Here is a 15,247-nt window from a genome sequence, read left to right as displayed (position 1 = left end):
GAAGGGAAATGCCTTCTTGACCCAGCTTGGTCTAACTATGGCGTTAAATAGTTGAGAGTAAACTTTGCTGTACTCTTTACCACTGACTTCAGAGTCGGCATTTCATGTGCAATGTGTACTGCTCACAGACTCTTTTGTCTTTGGAAGAACAAATCCAAGATGGTAATACAAAATAAATACCAGTATTTGTAAGGCCTCCTTCCTCATTTCAGTCAAATTCCAGGTGTATTTTCTCATTCATTATATTTACAGGTTCTCACAGTTACTTTCTGAACTATAGCTAATATTGTCATCAAGTATTTATGCCGTACTTGCTTCCAATAAACAGAAAATTCAGAATAATGGAATTCAGTATTGTCCACCCAAAGCTGCTGGCAGGACTGGATCCTTATACCTCAGGCTTCAGCTATGTACTCAGGCCGTGCATAACCATAAGGAAAAGGTTGCTGACTGTGAGGCAGCAGGTCCTGGTTGGTTTGATGTTGCTGCTGGCATGGTTACCCTTGAAACTGAGAAAGGTAATTAGTTTTGTGCACAGCGTTGAAAACTTGGTGGTACCAGTGTGTAAGCAGACAAGATATCCTGACGCTGAAAGGATTTGGTACGTGAACAAGTGTGGGCAAAGGCAGCAAATGACTGAAGAGGATAGGGCAGGCACTGGAGAGCCAGTTCCACCACAGTACTGACTGGTGCTCTCCATGCAGAAATAACATTTCTAGTGTTGTCATCTGCAAAAGCTGCATATAAATAAAATGTGTTCTATACAGGTGCAAGTACCAAATAACTTGTTTTACTTTCCCACCTTCTCAAATGTCAAGATTTTATAGTATTTACTTTTCAGGTTGAAGAAGGTTCTGTTTTATTTTGCTTCATCAATGAGAAAGGGAAGAAGGTCATTCCATTGCTATTCTTCTTTCTCTCTCAACCTTACTTCATCCTGAAATTACATGTTTATCCCTGGGCAGGTTTTTACATAGTTCTCTACTTTTTCCAAAGTCACATGCCTGTTTGATAGTAATAGAAGGGTACTTGAATTTACCTTCAAGAACTATATGTCCTAACTTTGTTAAGAAGAAACAAAACCAAACTGTGCAAGATTCATCCAGGATTACACAAAATGCGGTGTTAATGCTGACAACTGAATTGCATTTTTTGTGTTCATTTCCAGCGCTTAAACCACAGGACAATCCTTCTGTCCTCTGAATTGTTTTTGTGATTGCGTACTCCCTTTTCATGCTGTAGTGGTGGCTTTGGTAGACAGCCATTTGTTTTCTGTCCAAATTTCTAAAGTTCAGTGGTGCTTATACATTTTCGGAGTATGTGCCTTCTGCAGCAAACGGTTCATGGTTTCATGAACAGATGCTGAAAGTTTAAGGAATCCGCTTGTTTGTTCAGTTGAAAAAATTATACTGAATGTAAGCCACTAAACACTTGGAATAAAGAACAAGCTTTGTTTTATAATGCAGGTGAGTAATTTTCCTCTTCTCCTTGTTTTGCTATATCTGGGTATACAGATTTCAACATTGCTTTTTCAAGGGGATGGGATAATGCAGTGAATGGAAGTAGCAGGTCTAAGAAAACCCCATGACCTGCAAACATTCCCTTTGTCCAGCCTTCCTTTCCTGGACAGGGAAGCCACGAAAATTGTTTTCTGACCCTCATTTCTTTTTCATACTTTGTAATTTGTCTTTTATCTACAAAACTGGCAAAAGGTAAAAGACAAATAATAATTATTTTATCTTACATTTGCTGAAGGGTTGCCTTGCCTGCCACGATTCCGTTTGCACAGGCAGGCATTTGGCAATTCCGGTGACATTTGTACCGGCTGACATTGACCGACTGTTGCTTTTGCTGCATGTGACAGTGCTGACGAGCTCCGAATTGCGGTCGCACGTTGGTGTGCAGTACGTGTCAGTGCGAACCCATTTAAGCAGCTGGAAGTTTTTTCTCCCTCGTCTCCTCCCTTAGTTCTTTCATTGCCCGTCTTAGCAGCAGAAGAGCTCCAGTAATTACCTGCAGTCTCATTTTTCACTTTACTCCATGCGGATCTTGTGCGGCTGGGCAGCGGGCGGCGGACGGGGAGGGGCCTGCTCGGGTGCCGCACAGGCGTACGGCGGCGGCAGCAGCCGGCGGAGCCCCGCGCCGGGCGGGTGCTGCTGCAGCGCGCTGGCTGCCACTGCGCGGCGTCCGGCGAGACCCCCGGCAGCGGGCGCGGGGAGGAGGCTCTGCGCGGGCACTTGTTCAGGGGAACCTGACTAAACCCTTGGGTTATTCTTTAACTGCGGGAGAAGTGCCTGCATTCCCTTCGCGCGAGCTCCCTACTGGCTTTCTGCATTCGTAATTTATCGGAGCTGTTTCTCCCTCCGGCTTTCTCCCACTACTTCTTCTTCCTTTTTTTCCTTTTTTTTTTTTTTTTCTGATCGTTATTCGCGCTCCCCCCCCCCCCCCCCGCCCCCACCCCCAATCTGTGCTGCATCACTGGCTCTCATTATGCTGTGCTCGGTAGCCCAGTGTGTTCTCCGCCTCTGCTAGGCAGTGGCAGCATGGATGGTGCTCTTGTGACGACCTCTGCTGATGCTATCAGTCCACTGCGGATAGGCATGCTGAGTAATCCTGCTGTAAATGGGCGAGGACACGGACGCACGAAAAATTAACCACAGCTTTCTGCGAGACCACAACTATGTGACTGAAGGTAACGTAAATGCTGTTGTTATTCTCTTCTTGCGTTGCATAGTCTATGCCAGGAATGCACTGTCATGTTTGGAGATGTAGGCTGTTCCTTTTTTTCTTTTTCTTTTTAATGGGGAGACTTTCAAGGGGTTTTTCTGTGTGATGTAGCAACAGAATCTGTTTGAATTTGCTAAATCCCGAAAGCATTCTGTCATGCTACGCCAGTACATGAAACTATATGGGCTAAAGAAGGGTCTTGCATTGTGCTGAGTTTGTGCTAGTGAGGTGTGCAGCACCTGGCATTGAATGCAGGGTAGCTGCAATGTGGAAGATTGGAAACAGTTGATTACTTAAAAAAAGGTTAAAGATTTCAGAGCGCTAAAGTGAGAGAAATAATCTCTGAAGTTAACTGTTTGCTGGTGTAATAAAGGTTATGCATCTCATTTTGGTAATTATAGCCTGAGCATCACAGACATTGCTGAGTTGATTGTTCCCTAGAGAACCATATACATTTAGGAGGGATATGTAAGCATAATCTTCTGAAATGCTGCTGCCTTCTTTCCACTCTCTGTGTATGTGCAAGGTACATGAGAAAAGAAAAGACACCTTCATTTTAAATCATTGAATGGCTGGTAGCTTATTACATAAAAAGGGATTTTCCTGCAGGTGACACAAATTAAATGCTGAGAGAATTAAATGCTTGAGACCAGTGAAATGGTTGTGTCAGGTACTGATCTGTATTGCCTTACCAGAAAGTTGGTTTAAGAGCAGGCCATTTTAAGATTCATTGATTGAACAGAAGAAATATATTTGTAGGTGCTTGACTTTGCAAATATATTTGTGTGTACAGAGTTTTAACAGCACTTCCAGCAGCAGAAACAGTACTTCAGTGTAGGCTTATATAATATGAACAAGCTTAACATCAGGGTCAACCAATACTACTTGAGACTCAGTCTCCAGATTCTGTCGTCATTTGATCAGTGCTCAGTCACTTAATACTCCCATGCTGCATCCTGAAACGCGATCAGCTGATGCTCTCTTGACTATTGATGATTTGCATTTTTTTAGAATGTAGAAAACAACAGGATGATTTCGCCATACTGGGAACACAAAGCAGATTTTTCAGCAGAAAAATTAAACTTGCTGTGTACTGTAACTGTTACCACTGGCTGGTGTAATTGTTTGCTAATCTTGCCTCTAGGACATTCTTTGCATTCTGGTTTGTGTTTCAGTGCATTTTTAAATTTGTTTTGAATTTTTGGTTAATGCTTTTTGTCTGAATGATGATTTGTATTTTGAGATGTAGTCATCTGTAATAACATCTGAAGAAACTTTGTCTTTAAATTCATAAATTTATGTCTTAGATCCTGCAAAATGCATAGGATAATTACTGCAGTGTACTTGCTGCATGTTGAGATTCAGATGTGTATTTAATGGGCATGTGCAGCTATGTTAAAATTTGGACTTGTGAATTGTCAGTTTTGTAATCTAAGGAAAATATTCCCTTGTGGATTTTGCAAATCAGTGTTCTCCTCTTTCATATGTTATGGGTGTTTTAAAAATTAGATGGAGAGTTTTAGTATTTTTGGGGACACTGCTGGTGCAGGTGTTAGATTTTCTCACGTTTTATCTTCACTATTTCTAGTTCTGTTTGGATCAGAAGGACTGGATGTTCTCTGTGATTGCACATGGAGTGGCTCGTCTGAAATGGGTCAAAATATACCCAGGATATCAATGTTGGCCTGGGTCATATTTTCCCTGTGAACATAAGTCATCATGAAATATGTTGGCATCTGATTTTGAGGTAGATGAAGTATGGGAAACCTTCACTAGCAAAGTGTCAGTTCTTCAACTCCGACTAGTGTAATATGTCTTGAGAACAGTTGGTCAGCAGTAATAAAATTCTTCGCATCTGTTGTATCTGTCATTGCCACACCTTTTCAAAGGTCATGAAAATCATGAGAGAATGCATTTATCTGTGAAATTTTTCCAGGGCCACCTTCAGCTCAAAGAGGACCATCACAAATTTTAATTTCTCATTGATATACTTTGTTTAAAATGCATAATGAGTATGTAAGTTAAACTGGTGCTTAACATGTGCTTTGATGTTCTGTTTTGTTTGGTTGGGTTTTTTTTAATTTTGTTTAAAGATTTGGCTCTATGAAACAACCTTTAACACTTCTCATCTGTAAAGGCCTGAAGTCCTTTTCTTTCACAGTCCTTCGTTTGGTCCTGTGTGTTAGTGCTGCGTGTAGGATAGTCACATACATACAGAAATGCAGTTGCAGGCAGTAATGCGTTACTTGGTTATGTTGGAAACCAGTGTCATTGGGGCCAAACCCAGGTCTTTCTTTTGGGGTCTTTGGCTTTTATAATCCACTATTTACAACAAAGAAATAGTTTATATTATATCCAGTGAAGTTACTAATTTGTTGTTGTTTGTGAATAACTACAATTTTCTCTTCTGTTTTCAGAGTTTGGTAAGGTATGTCCTCTGTCCTTGCTGCTCCATGCAGCAGACTAAACTCATTTACAAAAGCAGGTATTTCTGACCTTGATAGGCACTTTCTTCCTCTCTATTCCCTGAGGAAACTAAAGCTAACAATTATCAATAAGATGTGGATTAACTATAGTATTGTTTTAGTTATCTTCCTTTTTTACTTCTTCAGTAATTAAAAAAATAATCAAGTGACACATGAATTCGCAGGATATAGGAAAACGTTGAGCCAAATCTGATTTGTTCTGCTCTTGCTAGTGGACTGAGTGTGTTCCCAGTGAAACTGCTTGCTCAAATAAAGTTGAATTTCATCTCTTTGATAGGTCATGATTTTATAACATTGGGGTTATCTGTATCAAATATGACTTCACCTTCACTATGGAAAATTGAATTGGTTTTTAAATCTCAAAAATTCCTTGATTTGATGGTTGAGCTTTTACTGCTGATGGTGTACTGTTTCTGGTAACAGGCATTATAGACATGCATCTGACAGCCTGGACTTGTTTCTCCTGTTACATATGCATATCAGCAGTAAAACTAACGGAGTTAAAACAAGCAGGGCTTGAATAATTCTGCCATTATAAGTTCTAAAAGTATGTTACAGGTGCACAATGGAACAAGGCAATGTAATTCCAGCAGCAATATACAGTAAGTTTTTCAATGATCACTTTCAGAAATGTTTTTTGAAGGAAACTGCTTTAATTGGAGTTGTTTGTGTGGGGAAAATGGAAAAGATCTGTTGAGACTTGTAAAGAAAGAGAGGAGAAAGACCTGAGGCCTAGGAAATGTGACCTGTGAGGAAAGATTGAACTTTGCAATGCGAAGGTGGTGACGCACTGGGATATATTGCCTAGGGAGCTTGTGTAGTTTCTCTCACTGAAGTTTTTAAAAGCAGGTGACATGGATGTCTGTAAGAAATGACATGGGGCTAGCTGAGCCTCTCCTGGGGCAGAGGGATGGACTAGATGACCTCTGAGATCTGTTCAGGCTTGTGATTCGTTGCCGAGCTGTGTTTTATCTTTATTGCCTTTTGCACCCCAGCTGTGGGAACCAGCTGCCCAGGAGATGCTGGGTCAGTAAAATGTGTTATTTCCATAGCACCTTTAGAAGGGCTGAGCAGAGCGGAGAGGCACAGGGTAATGCAGGAAAGAAGATGGGCTGCAGAGGGGAAACGTGAGTTTTTGTTACTTACAGGCAAAATCTGTTATAGGAGATGGCAAGAAATTCGTGGAAGTGAGTTGAGGAAAGAGATAAAGAAGGGAGGAGACTTGTGTGGTTTTGGGGGCATGTCCTTTGATCCAAGAGTCCCCTTGACGTTACCTGTGCTTAAGATTAACGATAAAACTGACAGGACTGCTGACGTGCTGCGCTGTCTCAGGGCCCTGGGATCAGCCACGCAGGATCTGGCTCAGAGCACTGAATTGCGTGGTGTGGTTGCTCTGTTCCTGGCAGGGGGAAAAGGTTGTGGGCAACAACAGTGCTGCTGCTTTGATCAGCTGCACAGTTGATTCACTTACTCTGTATTTTACGGATTTTATGATTCACAGAGAAATAATGAACAAAAATCACTCTTCGTGCCTAACTATGTTAAAGGATGTGATTCACCTGCATGATTCCAAATTTATCCAGAGAAATGCTTCTCTGGTGGCAAAGGCATTCTGCAGATTGTATGCAGACAAGTCTAGCATATCAATTCATCCATGCTTTTTCATAGATTATCCCTGTTTCGAGAGGAAATAACAAGTTGCTTATACTCTTAGATTCTAGATAGAGACATTCCTGCTTTGGTCTAGGCCTGCAAATTCAAGTGGAGCCAGTGAAGGTGCACAGGTGCAGTGGGGCAGAAGCTGGCCTTCACTCTCTACCGCAAGGACCGGTGCAGATTGGTTCCATATGGCTTAACTTCTATTAAAAAGTTAATCATGTTAATAGTGTATTAACCTCCTCAGATGTCATATTTGAAGAATAATGAGAATTACCAATGTAGTGTAAAACATATTGAATCATAACCATGTGAAACATTTATTATAGAGGATGAAAAAAGGAAAGGAATTTTAAAGGAAATTTTAAAGGAAAATCCTCTGCAGGTAGTGAAAACAGATTTTTGAGGCCTTTTTTCTCCTTAACTAAAGAAATTAGTACCTCTGTTCTCCATTAATCAAAGTTAAGGGAAATTATCCATTTCCATCTGTCATGAAGAAATTTATTTATGAACTTGTCCTTCATAAACATCTCAAATATAATTTAAATAAGAGTCGACTACCTGAGAGTATTGGATGAATATAGCAAACAGGTACTGCTCTGCTGGCTCAGGCTCACCCACAGTCTCGTCTGTTCGCTTGTTTCTGAGAACGGCTGGTAACAAGCTTATTAAGAGGAGTGCAAGAGGTAACTCTTCCTCTCTTAACCTCCAGCAATTCAGGATTTATTTTGTGAATATTGATGATTTTTGTCTTTTTACAAAACTTATTCAGAAACAGTTTCAGAATGACCCAAGAAGTTATTGCTCATTCTTATTCTAGTCACGTGTGTTTTTTTTTTTTTTTTTTTTTTTTCTCTCAAGTCAAGTATGAACAAAGGTCAACCTTGGTAAAGCATAACTGCAGCCCGTGTTAAACAGGATATAGTTACGTCTTTTTATGCACGGATTTGGTTCTTCTTTCAGTCACAGTGCTTTTCAGATGAATGTTGTGGGTAGCCTTGAAGATTTGGATTAGTAAGGTTTATTCCATCCAAGTGATGTTGCTGACTTTGTAATCTTTATTCACGCAGCTTAGTTGGGAGAAGCCATGGAGGCAGAGCTAGAGCACAGCTGTCGCACTGAAGCCTGAACCATTTGTTCACCTGCTCAGACCTGCAGCTGGATACGTGGTTCAGCGTGCAGGAAAATCAAACACTGGTACTACACGAGGCTTGGATCTGCATAGCATGAAATTTAAGGCAACGTCCAGTATGGGCAGTATGGGCCAGCAGCTTGTTCAGGCAAGCCAGGAAAAAGCAATACAGATTTAGTCAACGCTTGTCAGCAATGCTTGTCACTATATAGCACCAGCTACACATTCAAAGTACTCCATAGATACAATTTTCATGCTATGTCAGTTAGGCGCTCATAGTATCGTCATCTCTATTTTGCTTGCCAAATCTCCTTTCTGAAGCAGTCATAATCAGGAGTAGGATTAGGACATGTGGAAGCCCCATCCCTGGAAACGTTCAAGGCCTGGCTGGATGAGGCTCTGAGCAATCTGATCTAGTCGGGGATGTCCCTGCTCCTTGCAGGGGGGTTGGACTAGATGACCTTTGAAGGTCCCTTCCAACCCTAACCGTTCTATGATTCTATGACAGTTGACCCTAGACTGGGACTTTGGAGTTTCTTATTTTGCTGTTCCCAGCATTTCCAGAGAGCAAGGACATGTTAGTGTTAACTAGTTGCTGCCTCCTGAAATACCTGCCTCTTCAAGGAAGGGGTCAGTTTAATGACTGGCAGTTAGGTTCTCCTAAGAGAGCACTTCAAGCCATTCTGAGCTGCAGGACATGCTTAAAAGGCATGGAGTTAACATGGTTTCAATCTCCATTTAATGTCATGCCTCTACATGATAATTATTCACCGGTGTCACATGTACCCTGTGAAATGTTACCAAGTGCGACTACAGTGGGCTGCAATCTTCCCCATTTGTAAAGGCATAAATCTTTAATGGTGGAGTGCTGGTTTTGGTGGGTTGCCCTTAGGGACTGATGGCAACCTTGGCTCTCTTCATAATCATAAGATTCTGTGATTCTATATAGGCATATATAATCAGCAGATGATCTCCCACTCAGTAACTAAAAAATAAAAAATGCTGTGTAGTGTTAGAGGTCCTGAAGAAGTGAATAAGATGTATTAACAAAAGAAAAGAATCGTCTAGAATATTAACTACATGATAAACAAGCCAAGCTGCTTCCATGACAGTGAGTAAACAGATCTTCAAAATAATCTTGTTGTTCCAATCTGGAGCTTTTCTCAGGTGCCGGCAGTGTCCGACTGGCACAAAAAGACCAGTTAGTTTCAGCAGTTCAGCCTATATACTGTTTATTCAGATGTATATTATGATATATAGACAAATGTGGACTAGAAACATTATAAACAGAAATGTTTATAGTATATTTAACTGTATAACTACTGTATGTAATAGATTTAGCTGTAAATAAACCTTAAAAATTTAAGTTCAGGAGGTCAACAGTACAGTGTATGTGTACCATAAAATGCAGGAATAAAATGAGATCTATGCAAGCTCTCTCTCTGTGCCAGATTTCTTTCTAATTGAAACTGACAATTCAAAAGCATTGAATAATATAAAACTGAACAACACTGTGCAGGTAGAGTCAGTGTCATTGTTCACCGCAGGAGCAGTTTATTTAGCATATGCATCATTATGGAAAGAGAACTGTACTTTGCAATATCTTTTGTTTTCTACGTAGAGCTCAGACATTTCAGCAGTGTATCATGTATTTAAATGGTGAGTTTAGAGAATAATAGATGTGATTCTTACATCAGTTTAAAACGTGAAACATGATACAATAACACTGAATATTTTATAACAGAAAAAGAACTGAGTATCTTTTATTACAGCCATAAAAAAGTAATCAATCATTATTGCTTACGCTGAGTTACTATATCATTACTAGTTTCTGGATCTTTGAGACTTTCCTTCCACAGTTTGTTTCACTCACCATAGTAAGGCTTTGTATGGAGGAGTATACAAAGAGAGAAGGCTAAGAGAAGGCAAGGTGTTTGCTGGCTAATAGTGTAGTTGTTTTGGCTAGGGAAAGGGTGGTGGTAAATAGGCAATTATCTCAGAAAATTAGAGGAAGTTATTATTGAGATTTTTATTTTTTTAAATAAGTAAGGATTTTAAATGCACTTCTAGTCCTACTGAGGCGCTTTCTTGATCAATTATTTCTGCAGTTCTTAGGTTAATGCTAAGCTTGCCTTTAGTAATGAGTATGGTCTATATTACCGGTTCCTGGTGAAAGTTCCCCAGTTCTTTACCAAGAACAAAAAAACTCATTAACAAAGCAGCCTTATATATGGTAAGAGAGTTCCTTTTCTCAGGAATGTTTCCTTGCTGAAAAACTGTTGTACCTGTTATTTTTATTGTTTAAATACAAATGAGAGCAGACTGTATTTTGCCAGTGCAAATGCAAGTAATAAAAATGTACATTAAAAGACTCAATTCCTAATAAAATCTTTCAGCACAACATGTCACACAGTTCAGTGACTTTTGTGTGTGAATTATTAATATGACAGGAGTTTGGGATCTGTGTTAAATATAGCAGTGCTTTTTCTTTCATATTTACTAATTCATCTGTTTAAAAGGGAAAAGACAAAGATGGAAACATCTGTGTGTGTTTACTTAGGAACAGAGTGCAGAAGTAAAGGACTGAGAGTTGGTTTATTATCCTCTAGTTCCAGTTCAACTCAAGTTCAAATAGAACTTTATTAATTGTCACCTTAATTCTTCCCATTTGTAGTGCTTTTGTTGTAAATGTGACCCAGGCATTACAAGTAGTCGATGACTGTGCAAAACAACATCATTTGCCTAGATTATGAGGTTAATACTGCCCTGTGATAGTGCTGGTTGCATTAAAGTCAGCCGTAGCATGCTCTGCCTGTTGGGCCAGTTTCTAGTTAAAAAACAAAGATCATCAGAGTTCAATTAAAAATAAATGATTGCTTATTTCCTTCTCTCTGTTTTTAATGCATCTGGTCTATGCAACCTCACGTTCTATTAACTTTGAGAAGTGATAGAACTTGGCACAACGTCTTTAATAAATCTTTCCAGGGTTTTCAAATGTATAGCTGTAAATCAGGCTCTCTCTGTCTTTATTTCATAAATAACGTCTGAAAGAATGCCTTTATTTCTACATTGTGATATGATAAAAAGAAAAATTCAACTAAAAATTTGGTAATAATAATTGATTAGTAAAATTAAACAAGATAAAACAAAAAAATCGGTAATAACAATCAATTAGTAAAATTAAACAAATAGTAACAGTGGAGGCAAAGTTGACTGCCTCCACTGCCAAAGTTGACTGGAGTAATAGTGCAAGGCAAAGCTGACTGCCAAGGTAGCAGACAAGACTTGTCGTGCTATGTGTGAATTTTGACACTCTGTTTGATTTGATATCTTTTATTTCTGCATGCAGGTCTGTGATATGGGAATAACCAATACAAGATGAAGTCAGATGTGTGTTCTGTAGTATTCTTTTGAATGGAGGATTTAGGTCAAGTATATTCACTTTAATCAGCAGTGAAGCTCAAAGCAGAATTCACATATGCAATCTGTTTGAAATAGGTAGCCATGAATTATTACATATCTTACAGAAATTCCTGGACCACCTGATGCTAAGAGTCAATTAATGGTCATATGGGTGGTGGTGCTTCTCACTGTGTGAATATGATTTTGTGTCTGTTGTATTGCACTCAGGCTTTTGTATATCTTGCACTCACAGAAGTACTGTGGATGACTGCTAGTACATGTTTTCTGATGTGTCTGTGTTCCTTCCAGTTGCTGTGCTTGAAATGTGAATCTAGAAGTATTAGAACCATGTATGTAGAAGTTTCAGCATTGGGAGATGGGACAGTAAGAGCCTGTATGTAGGGCACTGTATGTCTTTCAAGTCCCATATGATTCACAGACTATTTTGGTCTATGTATGTCAGTGTTTGCTGATCAGGGAGGTGAGACTTGGTCTGTGCCAGGAGCGAAACTTTCCTTACACCATGATATGAGAAGCAGTGTCCCTGCATTTCTGATTTTCCCCTGCAGTGGTGATGAGGTGCAGTTTTCTGAAAAATGGATTGCTTGGATGTAGTTTTTTTTTTTTATTCCCCCCCCCGCCCCCAGGTTTAGGTATGTACTTAATTGCTACATTCAATATTTCTGTGCTTCCACTTCTGTTTTGTGAAAATAGGTCATATAGAGTAGAGACCTTTTGTGACACTATATAAATGTTACAAAGGTGCTAGATTAAAAACAAATAAGTTGCATGTTAGCAGTAATGATATTGCAAATCAACCAATTATATTAAAACTTTAAGATGTACTAGCTGCAAGAATTTACACTGTGTCCAAGTGAAGGTTTTTACTTGCTTAAACTTTGAACTATCCTGCAGAAATTACGACAGAATGTGATTTGTACAGAGTACAAACAAATAGTTGTTTGTTGTGTTGATCTTCTCCAGTTTTTTGGTTAGATTGAAATACTGAGAATGTTTCTTTTATGTTTTCATACCTTCAAATTAGTTGCAAGGAATTTTAAATTTGGGGTTTGGTTTGAAACTGCTTGTGGATGCAGTTATAGGCAGCAAATAGTCTGTTCTCCAGAGAAAGCTGTAGCCTGGGCTGCCCACCCTTCCTTCTCTGCTGCTGTTGGAGCCCGTCCCATCGCAGAGGGAGCACCAGCAGAGAGGAGATCAGAGTGAAAGGGGCACTGGTTAGCCCACCAACCTAAGAGTCCAGCTTCTTCCGAAAATGTCAGCAAACTTGGCCTGTTTTTAAATTTGTTCCTTGCTAGCAGAGAGGGAAACACCACCCCTGCCTGCTCCTGAGAGCACAGGTTGCTGTGAGCAGTGCTGGCTGCCGCAGGTGTAAAGTTGCCGTCTGTCATCAAGGCCCCGTTGCAAACTGTTAAATGTGCACCAGTTTGCTCACTATTGTAAAGACTTGGTCTTACATAGTAGTGATGCTTACTGTAATGCTTCTTGAAAACCACCTTTTATAAGGCTTTTGCAGTATTTATGCATAGTAGAAAGAAAGGAGGAAATATGAGCCATGAGTATGTTGGAAAAACATTTGATAGTTACAGTGGATGTACCTGGGAAATGGTAGTAATAGTAGTAATGTTAAATCTGAAAGCGGAAAGCTTTGATGCTTCTGCACTATGAATAATTACTAACAAAGATGATTGCCAATATAGAGAATTGTTTGCAGAGGGGTTCATTTCTGATTGTTAAGTGTAAGTATATTTAGACAGAAAATGATTTTTGTTCCTGAAAGCCAAGAAGTTGGTGTAAATTGGAGGAATTAGTGATTTGGACTCCACAGAGCAAACATCAGCCTGATTATTACAGATGAGACTTGATAGATGCAGTTATATTGCGGTTAGCACAGGAAGCTATTCCTTTATTTTACATTTTAATGGCTGAATTCAGTCTTTATGGGTGGCATATTGTTGTTGTTAGCAATTGAATTTACACAGTTTTCTTTAAAAAATAGCCAGTTTGGTGGTTTCCTTTCCTGAAATGTTGCAAAGATTGCTAAGCTCTTAATGTCCCTCTTGCTAAGTCACCTCTGATCCATAAATCTCTATTCATAAATTTGTTTATGCATATGAGCATATACATTCATGGATCTTCATCGTCCGAGGCAGTAATACATCCAGTAACTCCAAGCACTTTTGAAATTTTAAGACTAAGTAGAAAACCTTATCTCAGTATTGCCAAGATTTAAAATTTCAATTTCTATGTTAAAAATGCTTTTAACTTTAGAGCTACCTCTAACTATTTTGACTGGCTTTAGATCTGATTTCTCTAATGTATTCATGTGTCAGCTACCATTTCTGAAATGTTGTTTCATTCTGCAGCTTGACAAATTTGGAGTAACTTATAGGAGCATACTAGTTCTGTAGTTTTACATGGTTTGAAAGATCTGTATCTTAGGTTAATGGGATCAGTATTTGAATTAACAAGTTGTTAGCTGAGGATGCTTAAAATATGTAGAATCATAGAATAGTTTGGGTTGGAAGGGACGTTTTAAGGGTCATCTAGTCCAACCCCCCTGCAAGGAGCAGGGACATCTCCAACCAGGTCAGGTTGCTCAGAGCCTCATCCAACCTGGCCTTGAACGTTTCCAGGGATGGGACATCCGCCACCTCTCTGGGCAACCTGTGCCAGTGTTCCACCACCCTCAGTGTAAAAAATTTCTTCCTTATACGTACTCTGAATCTATCCTCTTTTAGTTTAAAACCGTTACCCTTTGTCCTGTCGCAACAGGCCCTGCTAAAAAAATCTGTCACTTGTTTAGGTCCTGGAAGACCGCTTTAAGATCTCCCCAGAGCCTCCTCTTCTCCAGGCTGAACAGCCCCAACTCTCTCAGCCTTTCTTCACAGGAGCCCACCTCTCCAGCCTGTCAAGGTTCCTCTGGATGGCATCCCTTCCCTCCAGCGTGTCGACCGCACCACACAGCTTGTTGCTCTATCACAGCAGTACAGTCTGAATAATTGAGCTTGAGGAAAGGAATAAAGGAACTTATCAGAGTCTGCTTTCAAAGCTGAACAATGGAAGTGCTCCTGTTCTTTGCCTTTTGCAGTTTTGCAATGCAGTCCAGAAATCGTAGCTCCAAAATTTGAGGTTTTATTATATAAGTGAAACTCTGTAGGAGTTTGCAAGGCAAGATCTATTAGTTAAACAGTGCTAATACCTGCATCAAAAATAAATAAAAGGTAGCTGGATTAGATTTTACTGCATTTGACAACAAGATATACCTAAACAGTTTAACTAGGACCTGCCATCATGGGTGGAACCTGCTGCTAGAAGAGGTGCAACACAGTTCTAGCAAACTTGAGCACAATTGTTTCACCTAAAAATAGTGAGTTACTCAGTCACTCAGGAATTTCGAGAAGTCCTGTGCTTTAGCTTTTAAGTGATAGTTCTCATGAATTTATGTAAAGAGACATTGTTTTTTCTGTTTCTTGTCTGTGGCCTACTGAAGAAACCTGTGGCCTGCTAGAGCTCAGGAAGATTTTCCTGTAACTGTTTTCATTTTATTTTTCAAAAACTGCTTTTGGTGATGGAAGCATGATCAGAGTTTGTTGACAGAGTAGTGTGTAGGGCAGAGACAGAGATGAGGCGAAGCACCTGTTCATCCTTAGAGCTTTTAAAAGCAATAACCCAAAGTTCCCTGAAGCTTTTATCCAATTCTGAATCCCCAGAGCTCCTCTTTGCCGCTCTGGGGCTAACCGGATCATATCCATGGATGGTCTGTTTCTGCTTTTGAAGCTATCCTCTTTAAAAACTGTCCACTTTTGATGTTGTGTTTCTGTAA

The 15,247-nt window shown here is 39.8% G+C and overlaps 1 protein-coding gene across 5 annotated transcripts in view; it reads left to right on the top strand.

Moving 5' to 3' along the window:
• PPP2R2C (protein phosphatase 2 regulatory subunit Bgamma) overlaps nucleotides 1-15,247 on the top strand; it is a 199,387-nt gene that overhangs the window by 57,093 nt on the left and 127,047 nt on the right. The window contains exon 1 of one of the 5 annotated variants that reach the window (XM_086747238.1): nucleotides 2,469-2,692. The exons of 2 other annotated variants lie outside the window; for them this stretch is intronic. In XM_086747238.1, coding sequence (XP_086603364.1) covers nucleotides 2,623-2,692 — 70 coding nt within the window. In that variant the 5' untranslated portion in view covers nucleotides 2,469-2,622. Of the gene's footprint in view, nucleotides 1-2,468; nucleotides 2,693-15,247 lie in introns of those variants that run through there. 2 more of the 5 variants (XM_086747240.1, XM_086747241.1) reach the window with 2 other exon arrangements.

Source organism: Chlamydotis macqueenii, chromosome 4, assembly GCF_036417535.1.
Source record: "Chlamydotis macqueenii isolate bChlMac1 chromosome 4, bChlMac1.mat, whole genome shotgun sequence".
NCBI lineage: Eukaryota > Metazoa > Chordata > Aves > Otidiformes > Otididae > Chlamydotis > Chlamydotis macqueenii.
The sequence above is the reverse complement of the archived record's forward strand: the minus strand, read 5'-3'. Positions and strand labels throughout refer to the sequence as shown.